Source organism: Neopelma chrysocephalum, unplaced genomic scaffold (genome assembly GCF_003984885.1).
Source record: "Neopelma chrysocephalum unplaced genomic scaffold, ASM398488v2 Primary Assembly neopelma1_71, whole genome shotgun sequence".
Classification (NCBI taxonomy): Eukaryota; Metazoa; Chordata; class Aves; order Passeriformes; family Pipridae; genus Neopelma; species Neopelma chrysocephalum.
Window position 1 is genome coordinate 13,692,314 of NW_020897731.1, and position 21,733 is coordinate 13,714,046.

The 21,733-nt window shown below is 35.4% G+C and overlaps 1 protein-coding gene across 1 annotated transcript; it reads left to right on the forward strand.

Annotated features, from left to right (window-relative positions):
- Positions 1–1,121: 1,121 nt before the first annotated feature.
- Positions 1,122–21,527, forward strand: DTHD1 (death domain containing 1). The gene is made up of 10 exons (XM_027686719.1): positions 1,122–1,398; positions 5,443–6,250; positions 6,739–7,066; positions 7,749–7,928; positions 8,773–9,017; positions 11,150–11,314; positions 11,894–12,183; positions 13,444–13,688; positions 20,604–20,661; positions 21,238–21,527. The coding sequence occupies exons 1-10, from the start codon at positions 1,122–1,124 to the stop codon at positions 21,525–21,527; spliced, it is 2,886 nt and encodes a 961-aa protein (XP_027542520.1).
- Positions 21,528–21,733: the final 206 nt, after the last annotated feature.

Sequence of the window (21,733 nt, forward strand, 5' to 3'; positions counted from 1 at the left end):
TGTAAATCAGCATCAGTAAGAGAATGCCAGTGCTGTTCCTCCACTTACTTTCATTACTGTCCCAGTGAAACATCTTCTCCCAAATTTGCTGTGTGAAATGGAAATCATTGCAAATGTACTTGAGGTACCAATGCTCCAATTTCACTTACTCAAGACAGTGACCAGCACGGGAGCCCTGTCAGGTACTGACCCTGCTGCTTCCCAGGTTGTCTCCAGGAGCACACGGTTGTGAGCCCCTCCAAAAGCAATGCTGCTTGCTTTCCCGGGGGTATTCATGGGAGTGGGGTATTTGACGTAATCTTACTCACAGTTTATTGCTTTTTCCTCATGAACTCCGTATAGTAAGTTCTTGATACTGCAGCTAAGTTTAGTGAGCTCAAGTTTTTCTCCTAACCTTGCTTTTCAACTTCTTAAGTGTCAAAAAAAAGTTCAGCCACTAGTTATTTGAACTTCTAGCTGATACTCCTTTACTTTTTTATTTCTTCCCTGTTATATAAACACACCTCAGAACTCACTGGAAGTTTCTTTAAGCATCTATGGCTAGTAAATATATTTGCTAATCACAAAATTAGATTTGTAGATTCTTGTGTTGCGGAAAGCTACATATAATTCCCTCGTGGCACCTTGGGCCTGTCCCACCTATTTGTTGTCTGTAAACAACTAATAAGACACAGTTGTCAGAATATTATGTCAAATGATCCATGGCATTTAGTGTCAGATTGCAGTGAAAACACTTCCTCATTGTTGGTGACTGTGTAATAATGAAATCACAATTAAACTTGATTTTGTAGGTACTGAATATTTGTAGCTACTGAAGTAAGAAATTGCTCAGATATCCTGAAATATTAAGTAATTGCTGCATAACTGAGTTGCATAACCTCTCTTAAAGGTACATAGTATAAATTGACGTCTCCTGGCAAACCTTGCCCATAGTTACAGGGCAGCCACTCCTTTCTGTCACCTAGTAACTTTTTAGTAGTCAACATCAACTCAGAGTTTCTGAGCTAGTACTTTTAGAAATTCTCTTTAGGGTAGAAATTCTAAACAGTGTAGTAGCCTGAACCAAGCACAACAACCTATGAGAGCAGAAAAAAATTGTAGTAGTATATTCTGAGCATAAAATGGATTTGGCCAAAAGTAAGATTATACCTGCAGGCAAATCAGGCCAAGTCCTGGAAAAAATCTGCCACCTGAACTTGCTGGCGAGAGATATGCTTCTGAAAAGCAATCTGGATAATGAAGGTATAGAGGAGTATGTGCTTAGACTGATTTCTTTAACAGAAGAGCTGAGCGGATCTCTCAGGCAGCAGCTGAAGAACATTATGGAAAGTATTCAAGACACCTGTCACTTGCTGAGTGCCCTCCACAACAAACACAAGGAATTGACTGGAAATCCAGGCAAGTATGGAAGGACTTAGCTGTAAACAGTAGGGACTGGGCATATTGGGTGCTAAGTTCTGCTGTGTGATGGTGCCAGGGGACCTTACTTTTAATTTTTTAGTATTTCAGTACTTGGTCATTGATTACACCAAATTAATTCATATTTCCACAATTGTATCACACTTTTTTTGAGTCTATTACATGAGATTCAATATGAGATTCATAATTCTTATTATGTGACCAAAACCATATAAAAATAAAATAAACTAAACAGAATTGTTCAAATTTTTATGTGTACTATACTTTGGTGGGTTTATCTTGCCCAGATGCCCACCCAGCAACTTATTACCACCTGCTCAACAAGAAAAGGGAAGAAAATAAGATGGAAAAACACCTGGGTTGATATAAAGGCAGGGAAATAACTTAAAACTTATCATTGTGGGCAAAAGGGACTCAACTTTGGGAAAAAAATCAATTTATTGTATTGTCAATTGAATCGGATAGTGAGAAGCAAAGGCAAAAAATTTGAACACCACCTTTCCCCCATCCTTTCTTTTTTCCAGGCTCACCTTCACTCCTTTATTTCCAAGTCCTTTACCTCCTCCTCTTCCTGAGGAGTGCAGGGGGCAAAAGTCAGTCTATCGCAGTTCCTCTCTACCATTCCTTCTTTCTGACTCTTTTTCATGCTCCACTATGGGTCCTTCCCATGGTCTGCAGTTTCTGTCAGGAAAAGCTGGGCTCTACAGAGGCTGTAGTTCCTTCAAGGAATATCTACTTGCCCTGGCAGAGAGTCCTCCCCAGACTGCAGAGTGGATAGTTGGTTAAAACTTGGTGCTAATAACACCAAGGTCATGGGTTCAATCTGCCGTATGGGTCATTCACTTAAGAGATGGACTCAATGATCCCTGTGGGTCCCTTCTAACTCAGAATATTCTGTGATTCTGAAAACCCGCTCCAGTCTGGTCTCCCACGGGCTGCAAGGGAATCTCTGTGCCATGCCTACAGCGCCTCCCATTCCTTTTCCTCTGACCTTGTTGTTTGCAGGGGTGGTTCTCACACTTTTTCTTCACTCCTCAGTTTTCGCTGGTGTTCTTGCCCTTTCTTGAATATCTTTTCACAGGGGCTTTGCTGCCAGGCTCAGTTCAGTTCTACAATAGGCAAACATCAACATATTAGCAAACATTTATCAAAGCTGAAGTGAAAACTTTTAATAACGGTTTAACAGCATTAAACCTCAAAAGAGGAGTGTCCAACAGGTCAAGGGGGGTGATTTGCCCCCCTACTCCACCCTTGTGAGACCTTACCTGGAGTAGTGAGTAAAGGTCTGGAATCCTCAACACAAGAGTGACATGGACCTGCTGGAGCAGGTCCAGAGGAGGGCCATGGAGATGATCAGATGGATGGAGCACCTCTCCTATGAAGACTGGCTGAAAGAGTTGGTGTTGTTCACGCTGGAGAAGGCAAGGCTCGGAGAAGACCTTGTTGCAGCCTTCCAATTCTTAAAAGGGGCTTATGAAAAAGAGGGAGAGTGATTTTTTTTTTTACATGGACGGATAGTGATAAGGCAAGAAGGAATAGTTTTAAACTAAAAGAGGAGAGATTTAGATTAGATGTTAGGAAAAAATTCTTTACTCAAAGGGTAGTGAGACACAGGAAGAGGTTGCTCAGAGAAGTTGTGGAGGTCCCATTTCTGAAGATGTTAAAGGCCAGGTTGGATGAGGCTTTGAGCAACCTGGTCTACTACAAGTTTTCCCTGCCCATAACAGGAAGGAAGGTTGGAAAGAACATTAAAGATCATCTTGTTCCAACCCCAATCATTCTGTGATTCTATGATGATTCTATGATGCAAAGACAGAGAAAGAAAGAGATTCTAGACAAAAATCTTTACCTATGCTTGTGTTTATGAGTCCTTGATCTATAGGTTTATAAATTAAAACATTTTTGTTTAAAAAGTCTCCTTCTAGGCTCCAGGCAAGCTAACTTTGTTCTGTTGACCTCATGGTTTATGTGATTTTTAAAATTTTTTTTATCAGGTTTCCAAGAATCATTCTCCTTCCAAAAAGCTACTATTCCTCATCTGACAAATACTCTTTAAAACAGTCAGCAAAAAGGTCTGGATACAGTTGCCTATAAACTGCGTCTGTATTCTAAAGCTGTGTTATCAAACATCAGAAAAAGCACAGAAAGCAAAGTGTTAGAAAAGTGATGGGGGAGGGGGATAACACAAAAGAAGACTTATTTCGAGGTTAGCCTTGTAACAGAATGCAAAAAGTGTCTCTCCATGTGACACAGTTGGATAGTGTACTGTTACAAGGCCATATCTTTGCTTGGCAGAATTAGAAAAGTCACATTCACAGCACAGGAAAATGCCATTGTTTTGAATTACCCTGTTATCTTCGAATTTGATTTTAGGGAAGTTTAAAGAGCTATATAACTTGTTTGATGGTGGGGTTTTTTTGTTTGTTTGCTTTGTTTAGAGAACGCAAAATTCAGGGAAGAAATGCCAATTTTGGCAGTTTTGCCTAAGCTTGAACTTTGCCTTATAGTGAAACTGGGAAGGGTCTTTTACAACCTCTTCTGCAAACAAAGCTGTGTTATTCCCAATCCTTTTGTTTTATTTCTCAGCTCTGTTAAACTATTTAGAATTTCTTCACTATTGTAAAAGTGCCTCTGGAAAAACATTAGAATAATAGTTTTCTTTAAATTACCAGTGCAAAAAATATTTTAAAAAAGTATACTTGCTTCCTTTTTTTCTTTTTTTTTTCCTCAATATAGTAAAAATCCAATAACAAGTCCTTTGAGAACTGAAGAAGTATTGGAAAGGAATAATTTTTTACTGAGTTTAATGAGAAAAAACCTATTCTGAACTGTACTCTTCATAGGTTTAAACTAATCAGATGCAAACAGAGATGAAAGTGAGAGGCCTATCTAGATCACATAACTTCACTCGTTGATGTATGATGACATTTGTCCTAAAATTATTTTCTAAGTTAAAAACTTTGAGGTATTGATTTACCTCATATGATGTAGTTGAAAAAAGTGAATGTAAGTCAATGACTTCCTGTAAGACTTGTATTAGCCCTTTCTGTTTTCCTTCTTTTGTGTGTCTCTGTCCCTTGTAAGTGGAGAGCACGCCACACTGTGTTTCATTTTGTGCTATTTTCTTATTTGTATTGCCTTTCACTGCATTTAACCTGCAAAACAGGGCTTTCCAGGATCTCATGCAGCAAACAGAAATAAGCAAGAAATTTTCCAAGGGGTTTGAAATATGCCTAGTTCCAGTTATAGAGGTTGACAGCATAAGGTGAGGGAAGAGCTCTAAGTAATACATATGAAATCCTTGGAGAGATTATCTGGAGTGATTTCTAAGAAAAGGTATAAGATAAGAAAAATGAGGTTTCATAAAATAAATAAGATAAAATATTACACAAGTGGCACATAATGATTGTGCATTTTTTGTGCATTCTTCCTCACCAAGTGATCTTAGTTACATGCAAGGGCAACCTCTACCATTCCTGAATGCTGCTGAACTCCGGTATTATGTATGGGCTGGTGGGTTTGTGTTATCTATTCTTCATAGCAAAAATTCGAAGCTGCTAAGCATGTTTAAAATTAGGCTCACGTATTACAGCTTTGTTAGAGACTCGTGCATTGGAACCTTGTAGGATTGAAATTCTGAAAATATATATAATTAAGGTTTAATTTTAAAGCTCTTCCCAAATTGATTTGAATATTATTTACCAATTCCATGCTTCGGATTGATTGATTGTCATTAAGAATTTAGCTAGTGTCTGACCATTAGAAAGGTGTTCATTAGAGTTGCCACAGTAACACTTTGACAAATACACAGTTGTTCTTGGAAAAGTAAAAAATGTATTTGTTTGTATTCAGTTCTTCAGAAATTGATTAAAAACATTAAATAGATGCCAGGAAATACAGTATTCTTCATGTATTGAATGGCACTATGGAATTATGTGAAATTCATTAGGTATGTATATGAGTTTTCAGATTTTTTCTAGCTTTCATAGCATAATTTAATTGGTTACTTATTTTTTGCCTCAGAGCACAATGGAATTATAGATTGTCTGCAGAAAGTGAAGGATTATTTCATAAATACAGTCTCACACCTTCAAGAGGCAGAAAATAAACTTTATGCTGCTAGCTGTAGACAAGATGATGATTCTCAGAACCAAACTGGCCAAAATGCTTCTAGAGAAGCAGATGTGCATTGTTCGGAAGGAGAAGGAACAGACTCTGTACAAGCGTCTTCCAGTCCCAGTCAGCAATTCCAAAAAACTCCTTCCTTGAACAACACAGAAAGTCAGAATGTTAATCAAACCCAGACAAGTGAAACTAAAACTGTTGAAAAAGATGCTGCATCATTAACTGAAAACACATCTGACCAAGAGGAGGATGCTAGCAGAGAACCTCCAATGAAAAAGGAAGATGGTGAACACAGACTACTAATGAACCCTGTTACAGAGAAAAAAGAGTGCAATGGAAAGGATAAACTTCACAGAGGTAGCTCTGTTACTGAAAAGCCTCCAGAACTGGCTTTTCAAGATGCTCTTATGAACAGTGGGGAAGAGATTTTGTCTGGGACATTGAAAGACATTTGTGGCAGAACCATCACAAATCTTTTTGAACAGGAAAAAAAGGAAGTAGCTGGAGAATCTTCAAAAGGGCTAGAAAGTGAAAAGCACAGACTGATAGAGAAAATGGAAGACAGTAAAATGAAAACAAATAAGGAGATTTGTAGAAATTACCTAAGTACCTTCACATCTTCAGCACAAATATATGATCTTACTGCTGGGAATCCTTCTGTGAGTAATTCAGAAGTACAAAAATCTAGGCACTGGATGAACAAAGAGTAAGCACATGTTCTTCTTTTTTTAGGAAAAGGCTTACATAATTATTGCTTATTAACATATAAAAATATGTGGGTACAGAAGCTCAATATACGTGTACTGAACAGCTGCTGGTCATGCAGTTTACAATTTAAGCATGCATAATGAAGATCTTTCCCTTTGGTCTAAAGTAAAGTTTCCATTTGTATAATTTTTTTTATACCAGAGAGGGACTGAGTCATGGCCGATAAAGTCAATAACTCCCAAATTATTGGAAATCAGTAGAAAATTACCCCAATTTTTCAATTTCATAGTAATTTGTAAGCTGTTCTGAAACAGGCGAAAGATGAAAATTTTCATGATTTTCCTATCTATTCATAAACATATTTTTCTGAACGATCTGCTTATGCTTCAATGTAGCACATCGTTACACTGAAGTATTTAATTAAAAATACAAGACACTACCCCACTCAAAATACAAAGAATAATATTTTATATCTTTTTTCACCAGATTTCTAGTCGAGGAGAGTGGTAAGAATAAACGTAAAGTAGCTTGTTTTATTAAGGCTCCTGCATCTGTTCTGGAGAATCTGAAGTGTAAGATAGTGAATGACACTAGTTCGTTGGTGGTGGATGATTCTGAGGAGCTGGTCAGCAACGTCATAAGCATCGAATGTTATGATTATGAAAAAATTCTTTTCCCCATCAACATTGCAATCCCCTTCACTTCACGCTTCAGAGGAAATTATCGGGAGATTATGGTGAAGGTGACTGATGTGAACTTTCAATCAAACTACTTAACTCCTATTTCTTTGGAAGGATACCAAGGAAACCAGGAGGTTGGTAACCTCTCATCAAAGCACTGTAAAAACATCATTTGAGGTTCTCAGTCAAGTCTCTCTGGAGTTATACAAGTAATGTTGTCATTATTAAATCATATTGTCTACTACTCAGGGTTAAATAGAACTTTTCTTCCTACTTTCTTATGAACTATTCTGTTATTTAAACCTAGTATTTAACAAGGTCCTTTTCTTCAATTGTAATGTTAAGGCAAGTGCTTGATCCCACAATATTAATGATTGAGTAATGGTTCATGATTTTGTAAATAAGTGTAATGAGTTGCATTATTTGATAAAAGTAAAACTTAAAGTGAATTATTATGAATTTTGACCACAGTAAACTAACACAGTTCCATGCGTATAAGTTCAAACTCCATATCATAAAAACACAGGATGGTTCTTTCTTTTGTTTAAATGCAGAAGTGTTGCATTGGACCAGAGTCATCACCCAGCTTAGAAGCTTATTTCATTTTACCACAGTCATACACTGGAGTACTAATGACATCACATGATGACTAGAGATCATCAGAAAATTGGGCATGCAGGTGGCAATAGTATGCAATTTATTTTCATTTCACACATTGCTCTAGAAAGAATGTTGCCTTCTCAATATTCTTTTCCACTATGGAACACAGCTTCATTTCTCTCCAGTGTGATCTAACCCCACATTCTCTTTATTCAGGAAAGCTTTGCAGAAGTGAAAATTTATCATCTGGGTGTTTTATCTGTATTGTCATGCTTAAAGAAAGAAACATTTACTGTTCCAAAGGTAGGACTCTCACAAAAGCTGAGCATGGATTCTAGAATCTCTTTCTGTTACAGTCCAGAAGCATTCAGTTCTCCAGCACCCATAGAGTTAAAGGTAAGCTCGAAATATGCAATACTTGTTCCATAAGTGTGTTATCTGATCAGTTCTGTAGCAAGTCTGCCAATGTTAAAGTGCAATCTGTTCCAATATCAGAAGTCTACAAAAAGTGTTTACAACTCTACATCCTGTATAAGCAGATTTCCTGTCAGCTTTGTAAAAACCACATAATAACATCAGTAGTCAAGAATATCTTTAGCTAAAATTATCTATCTACCTTTGTTTCATGTAATTCAGAAAATACAGTAGTTTTCAATAAATATGTAAGTAGCAACTCAAAACTTCAACTGTTTATCCCATTGTTCCAGTTAATTGAACAAGTTTTCTCACCTGATCTCCCTCCTTTGTGCCAGGAAGTGCAACAGAAGGTTTTACCATGTTTGCAACAGAAGGTTTTACCATGTTTTACTCTTAGGATGAGAATAATCTCAAATTTTGCTTCAGTTATAACGTGTTTTTCCCTTTCCACATTAAAACATTAATTTGGAGGTACAGAGAAACTAAAGTTGCAAAAAAATAGAGATTAGAAAAATCTCAGAAAATTTTCAAAATCTGAGGAAGCTCATGAGTTTCAAATATTGAACCAAAGCAGGAACAAAACAATCAAAATATTTTAGTCAGTAAAGGTTCCAGTTTTTGATGACTTTCAAGCATTTTGATATGCATTGTATAAAGTGCTGATACTTTGGTAAGGTTGTTGCTGGGTCATAGAGAGGAGTCTGAAGCTTCTGTGATAGTCTGTTCCAATTTCAAAAGATAAACTAATTTATAAAAAAGCCAGGCATGTAAGAGAAGAGATTTTTACTTACAAGTTAATTGTATAATTGCTTTCTCTATTTAGATTCAGCCAATTGAACCATCATTGGTTTCAGCATTGAAAGCAAGACATGATATGTACCACTCAGTGATATCTACTAGTGCACTGGTTCGTGTCCAGCATCCTTCAGCCCAACCTTTTAACAATTCAGTCACTATTACTCTACCTTGTCCTCCAAACCCAGAAAAAAAAAGGCAAGGATGTGAGACAGAACATGAAAGAGCCATTAGTGCTACAGTAAAGAGGGTTGCTGCAGCATACCATCCTTGGTAAGAACAACCTCACTACAAATTCAGCATTTTTAAAACATCAAATTGAATTCATTTTAGCAGTTGCTGATTAATAATTTCTCGTATTAAATTGTGTTTGTTACTTAATACAGATTGCTATACTTAGAAACATTGTGAGTAACACTAGAGCAAATTATCACAATTCTCATGCTATAGTTTCACCATAGAAATTCATATAGGATTTGATGTATATTCTTTAAACATTCTGACCACATTTCTAGCAGGAGTCAGAATTAAAAATGTGTGGGTTTTTTCAGTAAGAAATATTCAGGCCTTTTCAACAAAGTCAAATGCTGAACATGGAGAATAGACATATCTTAAAGCTGCTGTGGTCATTACTTTACCAGTTGGTCATTTGAACCTGACCTTTGAATTTTCTGATCTCTACTTCTACACATTCCAATTGTTACCTGAATCAAAATGTATGGCACAGTGGTTTGTAGTAGGTCAACTTCATGGTAATTACTGCACTGGATAAAGATCTAGATTTGTTCAAAGCATTCACTACAACATTTCTAAAATTTAGAGCTTTTGGCATGTCTTAAAAAAGGATTAAAACATGAGGACTCCTAAAAAAAAAAGATAATCTCTAAATCTCAGTTCTTTATTGGCAGTTCAATAAAATCTATTCATCATGCACACAAGGATATGGACAAAAATTTTTGGTGGAAAAAAAGGCAAAAGCTGACCTCATCTATTTTGTCAATCCATAAATAAATGGTGTTTTTACCATCTCATGCAGGGAAAAAATTAATCTGAATTTACCATTTGATCGTTGTCCTTCCAGTTCTGCTACCATAGGCACCTCCAGGTTCAGAAAGCCTTACTGTCTTGGTAGGGACTATCTTGGAACAACAGTCAGCTTTGAACTACTTTTGCTTTATGTCATTAAAGAGTTAGCTTATTCCTACTGGGCTAAACATTTCTTTTTAAAAATCCACCTATATTCCAAGATTATGATAGTCTTGTAAGTAAACAAGATGCAAATGGAGAAGGCAGACAATGTTCTAGCTTTCCATTTCTGAAAAACTCAGATTATGTTTTAAAAAGCTCTGCATTCACACTGGTCTGTTAGAGTAGACATCCATTTTTATCCCAAACTTCAGATGTGAGAAGGGTGACCATGTCAGTTTATAGGGGATTCAAATTTCATTTCCTGAACCAGAAGTATTTCATTGTGTGACAGTACCCTCATGGCATCTGTCTCTTCTTAATACCAGTCTAAATGGCCCTTTAGATTCTCAAAGCACATGTGTGAAAAGACCGTGGCTTGAATGCTTATTTCTGTATGAATTTCCATAGAAAATTTTGCCAACGCTTTCCTACATTTACACATTGGCTGAGGCTGAACACTTAAGATATGCTAAGGCTCTCCTGTTTGGAGAATTTTCTTTTTTAGATTGTACATAGGACATGTATTTGATGTGATTGGGTTATTCACATACAGTGTTAAAAAACTCTTGAGGAGAGGTGTGTGGGAAAGGAGAGTTATGGGTTTCTGTAAAAAAAAAGACAAACAAAACCCCCCACTAAACCCCCTTATTTCATTCATTGAAATAAATTAGACAGAACATGTCATGTCACACTGTCTTGGTTCTGAGTGTGATATCAAAGTAATCAGCTGATTTGAAGAGAACCTACTTTTATTTTCTCTGTTGAGAGCAATAATGGATAGCACCCACGTCTTATTTTCTAAATTCCTTTGTGGTTGAGTAATATTGACCTCTGGAAGAAAACGTGGGATTTTGTTGTTTTTTTTTTCAGATATGTGTATCTGCAGAATCTAAATCTCAATGAATGACTCAAAACCAATCCATAATAAGTATTGTGCATTATATTAAATGATAGATTAAACTCGATTGATTTAGACAAAAAACTTTATTTTTCCTTTTTCTTTCCTATTTCTTCAGAATTGAAAAAAAAATCTCTTAACAATTATATTACTTACATACTCTGCAGTATAGTTCCAGATATAGATTTTAAGCAAGGCGGATAAACCAGACATAGTCATCAAGGAAAGCAGAAGGGAGAACAGCTACAAACACAACCTTACTCTTTCTACAGGATCTATTTTTCATTTTGTTTTTTCCTATAATTTCTTGTCTTTCCAGGGCTTTGAGCACTTCTGTGAGAAAAGATGGGGAGAATTTCAGAGATACTTTGAAATTATTAGGTCACAGAAACAAAGAAGAGGGGTGGAAGGCGTTTGATGATGTTATTATCCAGAATGTACGGAATGGGCTTGTATCATTTGAACTAAATGAGCATTTAGAAAGGTAATGTATGAATAATTAAATAAAATTTTATTTATTTACTGAAATTTACTTCCATTTATACAAATCAATGGAAATTATTAGAGCCAAGAAATCATCCACTATTAACTTGTCAGTATCTCTTTCTTCCACTTGAAAGCATAAAATAATTTAGATTTGTTAGTCATTATTAAAAACATATAAACTTAACACTTTTTCATTTATAAAATGTACACATTGTAGTACATACAAAACCTGAAACAGGAAATGAAGGTATCAGTCTTAGTTGGAAAACGTGATTTAGCCCTCCAACTAAAAAATCATAATTTTTTTTGAATTCTTGTTAGGAAATACTCGCTTTCATCTAAAATTAATATATATTTGAAATCGTAGATACTTAGTCAACATACTCTACAGAAGCACGCAAATTTCCACCTTCTCATGTGTTGGAAACAAGGATGAAAAGGAGGTAGCAAAAGGCCCATTGGAAACTGTCCCAAATTATTTTGCAAAATAAATGATTAGCAGTTGATAAAATGATTTAAGATACAGCTATTTAATTTAATTTTCTTGGCTTTGTTTATTTATTTTTTCTTAATACAGCTTTGTGGTCATCCGCCTTTCATTCATTTTGGAAAACCTGTATCTACCCCTCTTTGCTCAGGCTCTGGAAGAAGCTCTTTGTAGCACGATGGCTAATGTGATATTGTATCGGAAAAGAGAAAACCCATATAAAATAGTAGTTTTGCTGTCTGCATCCAAGGAATTGACCTATGACCTTCAAAATCTCCGTGAGGAGGGCTATTTTGGTCCCCCGGAACCTACGCAACAGTTCCCATTAAAAGAGGGAGAGCAGATTCATTTTAGATTTATAGGAAATATTTTTGCTTCAGGTAAGATAATCAATTCATGCATCTGGATGAACATTACCAATTACCTCAGCTGTTAAAAAACGCTGTATGGGAACACTGATAGACTGTGATTAGTCACAGCACATTTAGTTATTTCAGTGTTTTATTTCTCGTCAATGATAGGAACATGGAACTCAATGGAAAACTGCTCCAACTGAAAAAAAAAATGTACTAGCTGAACAAGACCCTGAACAATGTGCTCTAGGTGACCTTGCTTTGAGCAGAAGAGTTGGACAAGATGATCTTTAGAGATCTCTTAAACATTTGCCATTCTGTGAAAGCTGGCCCTTCAGAAACAGATGTCATTTTATATTTTATTTCAAAAGGGCAACTTTCTGTCAATAGCTTTATAATATAAAGAACATAGGAATTGAACAGATTCCAAACAAAAGGAAAAGTCTGCTAATTTATCTGTGTAACTTTCATTTAAATGGAGCAAGAAATCCAGGGCAAAACGTTGCCTGTTGTGAGTTGCACTATGAATTGAGGTGATGAGGGAAGAGTTATGTCATTTCCACTAACAGCCTAGAAAATTTCATGCAGTGGCTGCTACCATTCAGTGATTTGCTTAGAGGAAAAAGAGAAAAGAAGCCTCAGAAAAGTTTTCAACCAAAATTGCATATATATGCTTCTGGCAGTTTTAGAATGAACATATGTATTTGGCCCATTTTCTCCTTGAACTCTCCCATTGAAAACTCCATTTACCCTAAAGAAAGGACTATTCTTCAAAAAGAGAAGTCTCCAGCCCCCAAGGAATGCCTGGTCATATATGCAAAGGATAGTGTATATAAATGTATCAATTAAAATGGAATTACAAATCCTAAAAATGCACCTAAATCTCTGGCGCCATTCATTTTATTGTTAGAGATAGACAGATATTAATAATAATCAGAAAGCCTATACCTATACCAATTCCATTCACAATGCTGTTTTATTTTTATTCTTCTCTGTGTTATGTACTTACCTTCTTTTGCTTTTCAGCTTGTAGCACAGACTTCACCACTTATTCCTTATGCCAACAATTCAGGGGCTAAGAGAATTAACTATGAATATATTTCTACTACTGAAGCAGGCTGGCAGGAATGTTTGAACTTCAGATGTTCAATAAAGTAATAATAATGATAAATAGCAACCAAAGAATGTGATTACCTTTATTTGACTCACCCTGATGAATTATTTTAGATACCACACATCTGAATACAGTGCAAGAATATTTAATTTTTTTTTTTATATGTACTGCAGAGAATGGAAAAGATTTTGGAAAAGTCTACAGACTGATTTTTCATTCACAAAGAAAAGCAAGGCTGGAGCTCCAAATTAAAGAAGTGGATGAATTTGGTAACCACAGTTCACCTCATTACAAAGGAACTGCAGTGTTTTATAAAATTACCAGAGAGATGATAACCAAGAAATGGGAACAATCCTTACCATTTTTTGAATATCAACACCAGTCTCCACTGTGTAAATTACCACTAACATTACCAAAGGTGGGTTTCTCACTTGATAATATTACAGATCTTTCCCTTTTTCTCTTATCATATCTTTTATTAGGCAAAAGGATCTTGGTATGATTTTTGATTCACAGATACACACAGGAGTCACTGAGGGAGCCGTTCTGATCCATCTTCAATGTACAAGCATTCTCAGAATTTCTCTTAGCAGTAGGGAGGGACCCTTATCCAGGTATAAGCATGGAAAAATATTTAGCAGAAGTTTTTCACCCATCTACTCTCTCCCCAGTTAGTATGGTACTCAGAAATTATTACTTAAGTTTCAGTTACATAATTTTTGTTTCATCCTCTTGGGAGCACAGACTTGCAAATTGTAAGATCATTAAATGGTTCATGTAACCTATCTCCCACCTATCACCTGATTATCCTATTATGCCTGATTAGCCTCGGCAATACAGCCATGCAGGCAATTATCTTCATCTCTGGTGAACTCTATTGCTACATAAATTAATCTTTAATATTCCTGCAATGAAATTTCATTGTAATCCTTTCAAAGAGCCTAGGCATCAGCACTCTATATTATACAAAATGATGCTATAAAATTTGCATACATTTTAATATCAAAATATGTACAATAACACTTGGTCTGAATCTCTGGTGACAAGGAGTAGCATTCTCTCTCTTTTTCAGTTTAATTGACTTCACTCTTCCTTAAGCTATCACCTATTAATACATCATCTATTTCATGAGCATACTTCTTTTCTCTCTCATCATCGTTCTTCGAAGTAAAATTTAAAGAGTTAACTGAAGAAGATTATAAGAGGAGATCTCTTTTAGTAACAAACTCCATATAAAATGTATGTTTTCCTTTCAAGCACTTTGTTTTTCTGCAGGGCCAGCAGTGTTTGCAGAGAGGGAAATACAAACTCTTGAAGTCCAGTGGGATGTTTAAAAAATTCATAATTAAAAAAAATAACTGTAGCACACCCTACACATCAGTTAGTTTTTTTCCATCTGCCTGACTAGCCTCCATCCTGTTGTTCCACTTTATTTAATCTTATGCATAATGAGATTTAAGGATTGAATTGCATTTGTATTAAACCACAAAGATAAATATCAAGTGTCTTAAGTTTGAGTTGGCATATACAGTCTACTGTAACACATATTAGTGTATGTATTTGGACTGTTGCTGTATTTGGACTTTTCAAAACAAATATTTCTGACTAGACCTTTTCCCTACTAAATTTGAGGCTGTGCTTCCTCTTTCCCAGTGCGGCTGTGATCTTGAAGTCTGGTCAGCCTGTACAAGTGTGTGAGAATATTTAAATATGTGGGTATGCAGTAGCACCCAGGCAACCTACTCATTTAAATGGAAATAAAGGGAGGAACTGTATAAAATGGTCATTGCTGGAAAATTAGAAATAAAGAAAAACCTCAGGAATGGTGATAGCCTTTGGCAATATTATTTTTGTATCTTATTTTTGAGAAGTGTCTCTACTTTCATCTGAATCACTTCAAGCACAGAGGACGTAAATTTGATGCCAGAAAGTCTGCTTAGAGGGTCAGAGTTATTATATTACTTCAGAAAATCAGTGTCAAAGCAACTTACAAATAATTTTTCTTTTTCTTCTTGTAAATATATTTTATGAAGCGCATTTCAGACTCAAGAATCTTCACTAGTTGCAAATATTATATCCAGAATGTAATCAAAATGCTTAAAAGTGTTTGTTTGCACACTGATAACTTTTTTGTTATTTTCTGTCTTACACAGCATGAAATACTCATATGTAGAATAAAGAACAGCATCAAAAACATCTTCCCTTAAGTTGCAAGTCATCTTAGTACACAAAATGTTATATTTTGTTATAGTTGGTGAACCTTCCCACTTTTTTATTCTATTTTCCATCCATCCAGTGCAGTAATTTAAAACTGGTAATGCCTAAAGTCAGGGTTTTTTAATAGTGAAGAAATATTCTTTAATAATATAACTTCAGATATATCTTTCTTTAAGAATTAAAAAACCTCAGTGAAGCTGATTATTTGACTTTAGTGAATAATTAGTAAATTAAATACAACGTACCTTACTATTGGTATATTAACATACAAGGCAAATGGGAACTCCATCCCCACCGCTATCTAGTGGCGTACAACATTCACTAACAAAGTTACAATGTTGTTCACTCTTTTGCTTTCCGGACGTTCTTCCAGCCAAGTAAATTCTGAATTCCATACTGACCAAACTCACATAAATTTTAAGGACAAAAAGTATTTCCCAGCCGAAAGATAGAAAAAAAAAAGACTAGAAAAAGTCATCAGTTTTTTCAAGGAAAGATGATTACTAGTAAAGTCCCATACAGATCAAAACTAAGATATTCATCAGAAACTTTTGAATAATTAAGTGAAAAGTCTGAAGATGTACAAAATGTTCAGAGTACTAAAATTATCTGTGAAGAGTCACACAATAAAGTGATACTGAGCCACTTGAAAATAAACTAGATAATTAGATGTCAATAATTGTTTTGTTGCAGTAGAAGTACATATCTATCTAATTTTATACTGAGATTCTAAATTGCCTATTACCACTCAAAAAAAAAATCTCCTAAATTATTTTCTGAAAATTTCTGAGAACTTCCAGAGCATTTAGTAGCAAATAAAAAGGTAAGCAGAATGTTCCAAATTATTAGACAACAAAACTGAAAACAAGATTTTGCCATATATAATAATAATAATAATGGCCAGTCTTCGCGAACGAAGATTTGGGGAAAGGTCTTTTACCTTTCCAGCCTGCGCAATGGATTTTTTTAGGTGAGACACAGCCTGCGCTGAACTGAGCCCACCCTTTAATCCTAAGGTTCATCTGCCGGGGCCAAGCAAGCTTGGACAATGGCAGTGAGAGGTCCTCAGGACGTAGGTTTGTTTAGAGTGACCTTCTCATAGATGGATGGCCTCACAGGGCTAACGAGCTACCATCTGCCCGGGGGACTTGGGATTCGAACCCGTGGTCACAGCAGTGAGAGTCCTGCATGCTAACCACTAGGCCACCATGAGGCATTCACATCATGACTGCTCTGTGCAATTCTGGTCGTAGAACGCAGAAAGAGGATTTGGAACAAGAGGAAGGAAAGTAGGTGATCAGAAACATGGACTGGTTCTAGGTAGTGAGACAATACATTGATCACAATACTTCAGGAAGCTTCAATAAAAGTTGAAATATGAACATGAATATTATGGAGCAACTGAAAAAGGATGAATATATCCTTTTTCGCAGGAGATAACAACAATTATATTTGTAAGACACAAGTGTAACCAGCAATAGGAAAGAACATACTTTTTACATTAAGAAATAATCAAATGGTGAACTCATTTTCACAGGATATTTGCAGCAGTTAAATACGTTTCAGCCAGAAAAGGAAATGACTGGAAGAGAGACAGAACCATATATTAAACATAACAGTCCAATTAAATGCCAGAGCCAAGAAAATGAAATACTAATTACTTACCATATCTTATGATGTGCTTTAAAATTATTAACAGTGATAAACACACTGACTGTAATTATTAACATAAGGACTTTAATTCTGTTTTTACTACGTTATCCAATCAGCATATTTGAATCAGATATTTCTTCGCATTTAGGTAGGGTTTCTAATGGATAAAATAAATAAAAGGAAATGGTTAAAACTGTATGTGAAAAAACAGTTAGGAAGAAATTTAATGCACCAAATATACAAACTACCCTAACCATCTCTCAAATGCAACTGCTATTTACCATTTCATTAAAGTACAGCTCTTGTGTTAATGTTCATACAATAGGAACCAAAACTGGCACTGCCCATAGTTAGACACATGCTGATGCTATTAATATATGCTGCCAAAACATCTAGAACTACCTCACCACATTTACGTGTGTAGACCTAGACTCAACCAACTGCCCTTCAATTTTACTAGTTTCTAGTTTCTATCACATGTATGTTACTACAGTAGCAGTAGCAATTAAGCTGCCACAAATCTCACAACCATATGAAAACATAACACTCAGTGTTCATATCTGTATTTTACAGTATTTCTCATACACATCTGCTTACAGAATTCCAGTTGTCACAATAAGGCTCTTGTGTCTTAATTGTGAACCAGTTTGTTGTAGGATTATTGGTGGTTTTTTCACTCCCCAGTATCCTGGGGAGCCTTTCATGGTTTGGGAATAAAATCCCCACAATGGTAGTAAATGCAGGACAGAAAGAGCAAAGACTATTTATGTTTCTACTACTTTGTTGAGTTATTTTAACCATGTTAACAGATTTGCTTCAATATACGTGAGTTCAAAAATACTCAGTGTTACTTGCAACAATGCAAATTTTCTCAACAAAATGAAATTAATTTTTTTCCAGATGATAAAGCAAGAATGCCTGATTTTGGTTTTGACAAAGACAGATGGAATCTTTCACTCCTTTTCACTCATTTCTGTAAAATTCCCACCTAAATTTCTCTTGAATTGTGGAGAGAAGGCAGTAACTATATAGATCATAAGCCACTTTTTATATGTATGTGCCAATATTGTGCACTTACAAATATATTTCTGACAGTGATCAAAGCAATGTCTTTTTTTACTTTATGCAACCATTCACATCAGTTTTTAGTTTCAACATGCTACATTTGTACAGAAGTAACCTGGTGTTCACTAATGATTCCTATTTACGGTTCTTTCATTTCCTTAGCAACAGAAACACTTGTTGATCTAACCAGTTATTTTCAACACAAGTCAAATATATGCACTAGGTTCTCATATCAAGTATGTGTGTGCTTATCTACTTATTTCAAAATTTTGTATTTATGTGAAATGGAGCTGAAGAGTTTAAAATATTAATTTTTCCTTTTCTGTCTGTCCTGTTTGATATGCTACAGGAGACTGGTCATGTCTGAGAGGTCCATTTGACAGAACATGTCGATGTTACTGGCTGAAATCAAAATGCTTTGCAAAAGTAGATTGCTGTAATACATACAGGCATTATGAAATTACTATTCTGCTGGAGTTTTATGTCTAATGACTGCCTAACAGCAGAATAGCATGTGATCCTCTGCCTCAGAAAGGCAGTTTCTTAGCTAATTGAAGGGCCTTCCAGACTAGAAAATTGCTTTGACTGCTAGGAGTAGTTTACTTAAGCTGTCAACCAGAACAGCGGGACCACATGCCGGTGCAGCTGAACCATGAGCGAATTTAGCGCTTCACCACAGATACTTAATCTTTAAAGGCAGTTTAATGTTTTAGATCTAGTGCACTGCACATTATTACACTATTTCTAGACAATACTAATTTTCAATTCTTATACTTTTTACTCCTATTTTTACATTAAGTAGCATAAAGTGGTTCAGATTAAAGTTAATGCATGGGTAATTGAGTTCATCTACAATAACTTGAAAATCTCACAGATCTTTGAGATGCTAAATTCTCATTAATGAATGAAAATAAGTTTAAATATAAAAGCATAATTAAACGAAGCCAGAGAAAGCTGAGTCATGAAAGAAAAACAGTGCCCCCTTCTGGAAGAGCTTTATATTCCTTTTATTCTGAGGGGGTTTTAGCCATGTTATTCTGTCTTCACACCAGGGCACGACCAATGACAGAATTGCTGTAGAAGCATACAAAAAAAGGCAGATTCAGAACATAGAAGCATACAATAGTTTGGGTTGGAAGGGACCTTTAAAGGTCATCTAGTCCTACCCCCAAGATCTCAAGAGAAGTACAGCACAGGATGGTTTTGCACTGCCATGCAGTACATAATGTGGGCATCCTGTGCACACTGAAATTGCCTCCCAAGATGACTGAGTACAGACCTGATGAAAAGTTAATTAATTCACAGGTGAATAGGTAACACTTGTGATTATATTGACCTTTTGGATGTGCAGCTCAGTACATATGAGACACTCCAAATATTGAACAATATAAAAGTCTGTATTATAAAAGTGATTAAGATAAGCTCCGTAAGTCTCTGGCTCAGTATGCCCAGAAGGAAAAGGAGAATAATTTTTCCAGTCAGAGGTTCATGCTCTTCATTCGCAAATGAAAACCAGAGGATCAGCAAATAAACCTTGGGCAAGTCTCACCGGGAAAGCTGTACATAAACAACTGCATAATACAACTGAATGTGTGTGACTAAAGTAACATGGGCACTAAAAGAGGATCATTACAGCTTTAAACAAAAAAAAAAATCTGAATTTCACTTTATACAAACTAATCTCTTTTTGTGCTAATTGCTTATATAAGTAATTTCTTGTTCTATATGTAGTAGGAAACACTAAAGCCCAAAAGACTTTCCTCTTTCTCAGTCACAGGAAAAAAAGGACAAAGTACTTTTTTCTTTCTCTCCACTGATTAGAGGAAGAAAGAAGAAGAACTTTGTACTTTCTAATGAAACTTGTCTTTTGAATTTTGATGATTTTTTGAGATGTATTGAACTAGTAAGATGAACTATGTAAGATGAATAACTATACCTGCAAACACAGTATGATTATTAGACCTAACAACAGCTATTGCATACCTAAAAATGGTTATTCTCCTGGAAAGGTAGGCAAAGTTAATGCAGTATTCAAAATTAGAATCTCTTGCATGTATGAAGGTGCCATACAGACTTTCTATACACCTAGTTTCTATACACCAGTCATGGCATAATCCTATTGATCAAACATTTGGAAAATTGTATAAATTATGAACTTTTTAATAAGAGATAATAAGCATCCATTTGTTGGATGGAAACTTTATTAGTTTCATTATTTTAAATAGCTGTATATTGATTTATGCCTGCTGATGGTGTTAACTGGTTTTCAATAGTGACAAAAATCTTCTATTAAGAACCAATCTTAAATGTTGATTTACTGCAATCTACTCCTATACCCTATGCCTCCTTCCTTACTCATTTAGTTATTCCTCTTTCCATGACACATTTTCTTTAATAGCATGAAAAATTGATCAACCATCCACGAAGCACAAAAATAATTTCTTCTGATTCATCAGGTAAGAAAGCATCCGTAATGTATTTATATCAATGTAAATAATAATTATACTTGCTATTTACTTCTTTAAATGCAAAAATTTGTTTTGGCTGTAACTGACATTTAAAAATGCCATATTCACGAATATTTAATGTGTTAAAAGATAGGAAAAGGAAAAAAAATCTGTTTATCTTGAAATACAAAAGGTCTTGTAAGATGATGTTGTGGGATGCTTTAACAGCATATAATTTTCTTTATAAGGAGATTCAGATTGTATTAGAAAGCTCCAGTATGACTGATGTATCAGTTACAGGAAATATAAAAAACCTTATATTTTATTGCTAACTTTCCCCATGCAGTTCCAGAACTTGTAGATCATTGCTGAATCTGCTCTTGACTAAATTCACTTCATGCCGTAGTGCAGTTACCAAAAATTACATTGGAAATAAGAAGCTGTTTTCATTAAAGTAAAAAGCAAACCATATTTATTTAGAGAGTTTATCCTCTGAGCCTCCAGCTTTAGAAAGCTTTTTAAAAGAAAGGAAAATATACATAGCAGAAGAATAATGCTCTCACTTAACTAATTTTTGCTCTTTAGAGGACCTGTGGGACAACTTGCTGTTTTGGCTTGCAGAAGAGCTTGCAGAAGATAATACATCCTTGTTTGCTTTATGTTTACCTGTTCGACAGAGCATACTTCAGCTTGTTAGGCTGAAGTGCCCTGATAATTTAACACACCAGATCTATGAGCTGCTTTGCTACTGGAAAAAGACCCTTCCAAGGTCAGCTGATAAACAGCGGCTCCTCTCTCGCTATTTGCGGAAGAGTGGCAGAAGTGATCTTTCAGAAGAACTTCGTTTAAAGTGGCAAAATAATGTGTTCACTTGACACAATAACAGTCCAATTTCTCTTGTTTTTTGTCCAAAGGTGTGAATATTTCCATGATACCTCCGCATGAAAAAATGACAGGCATATCAGTCAGGGATAAGACTATTTATTTGTTACTTTGCAATCTCTTTCCTAAAGCCAAGTATAATAACAATGCTCTTGCTTGCTAAAAGTGAAAATTTCTTCTGTGGAAAAGTGAGATACTG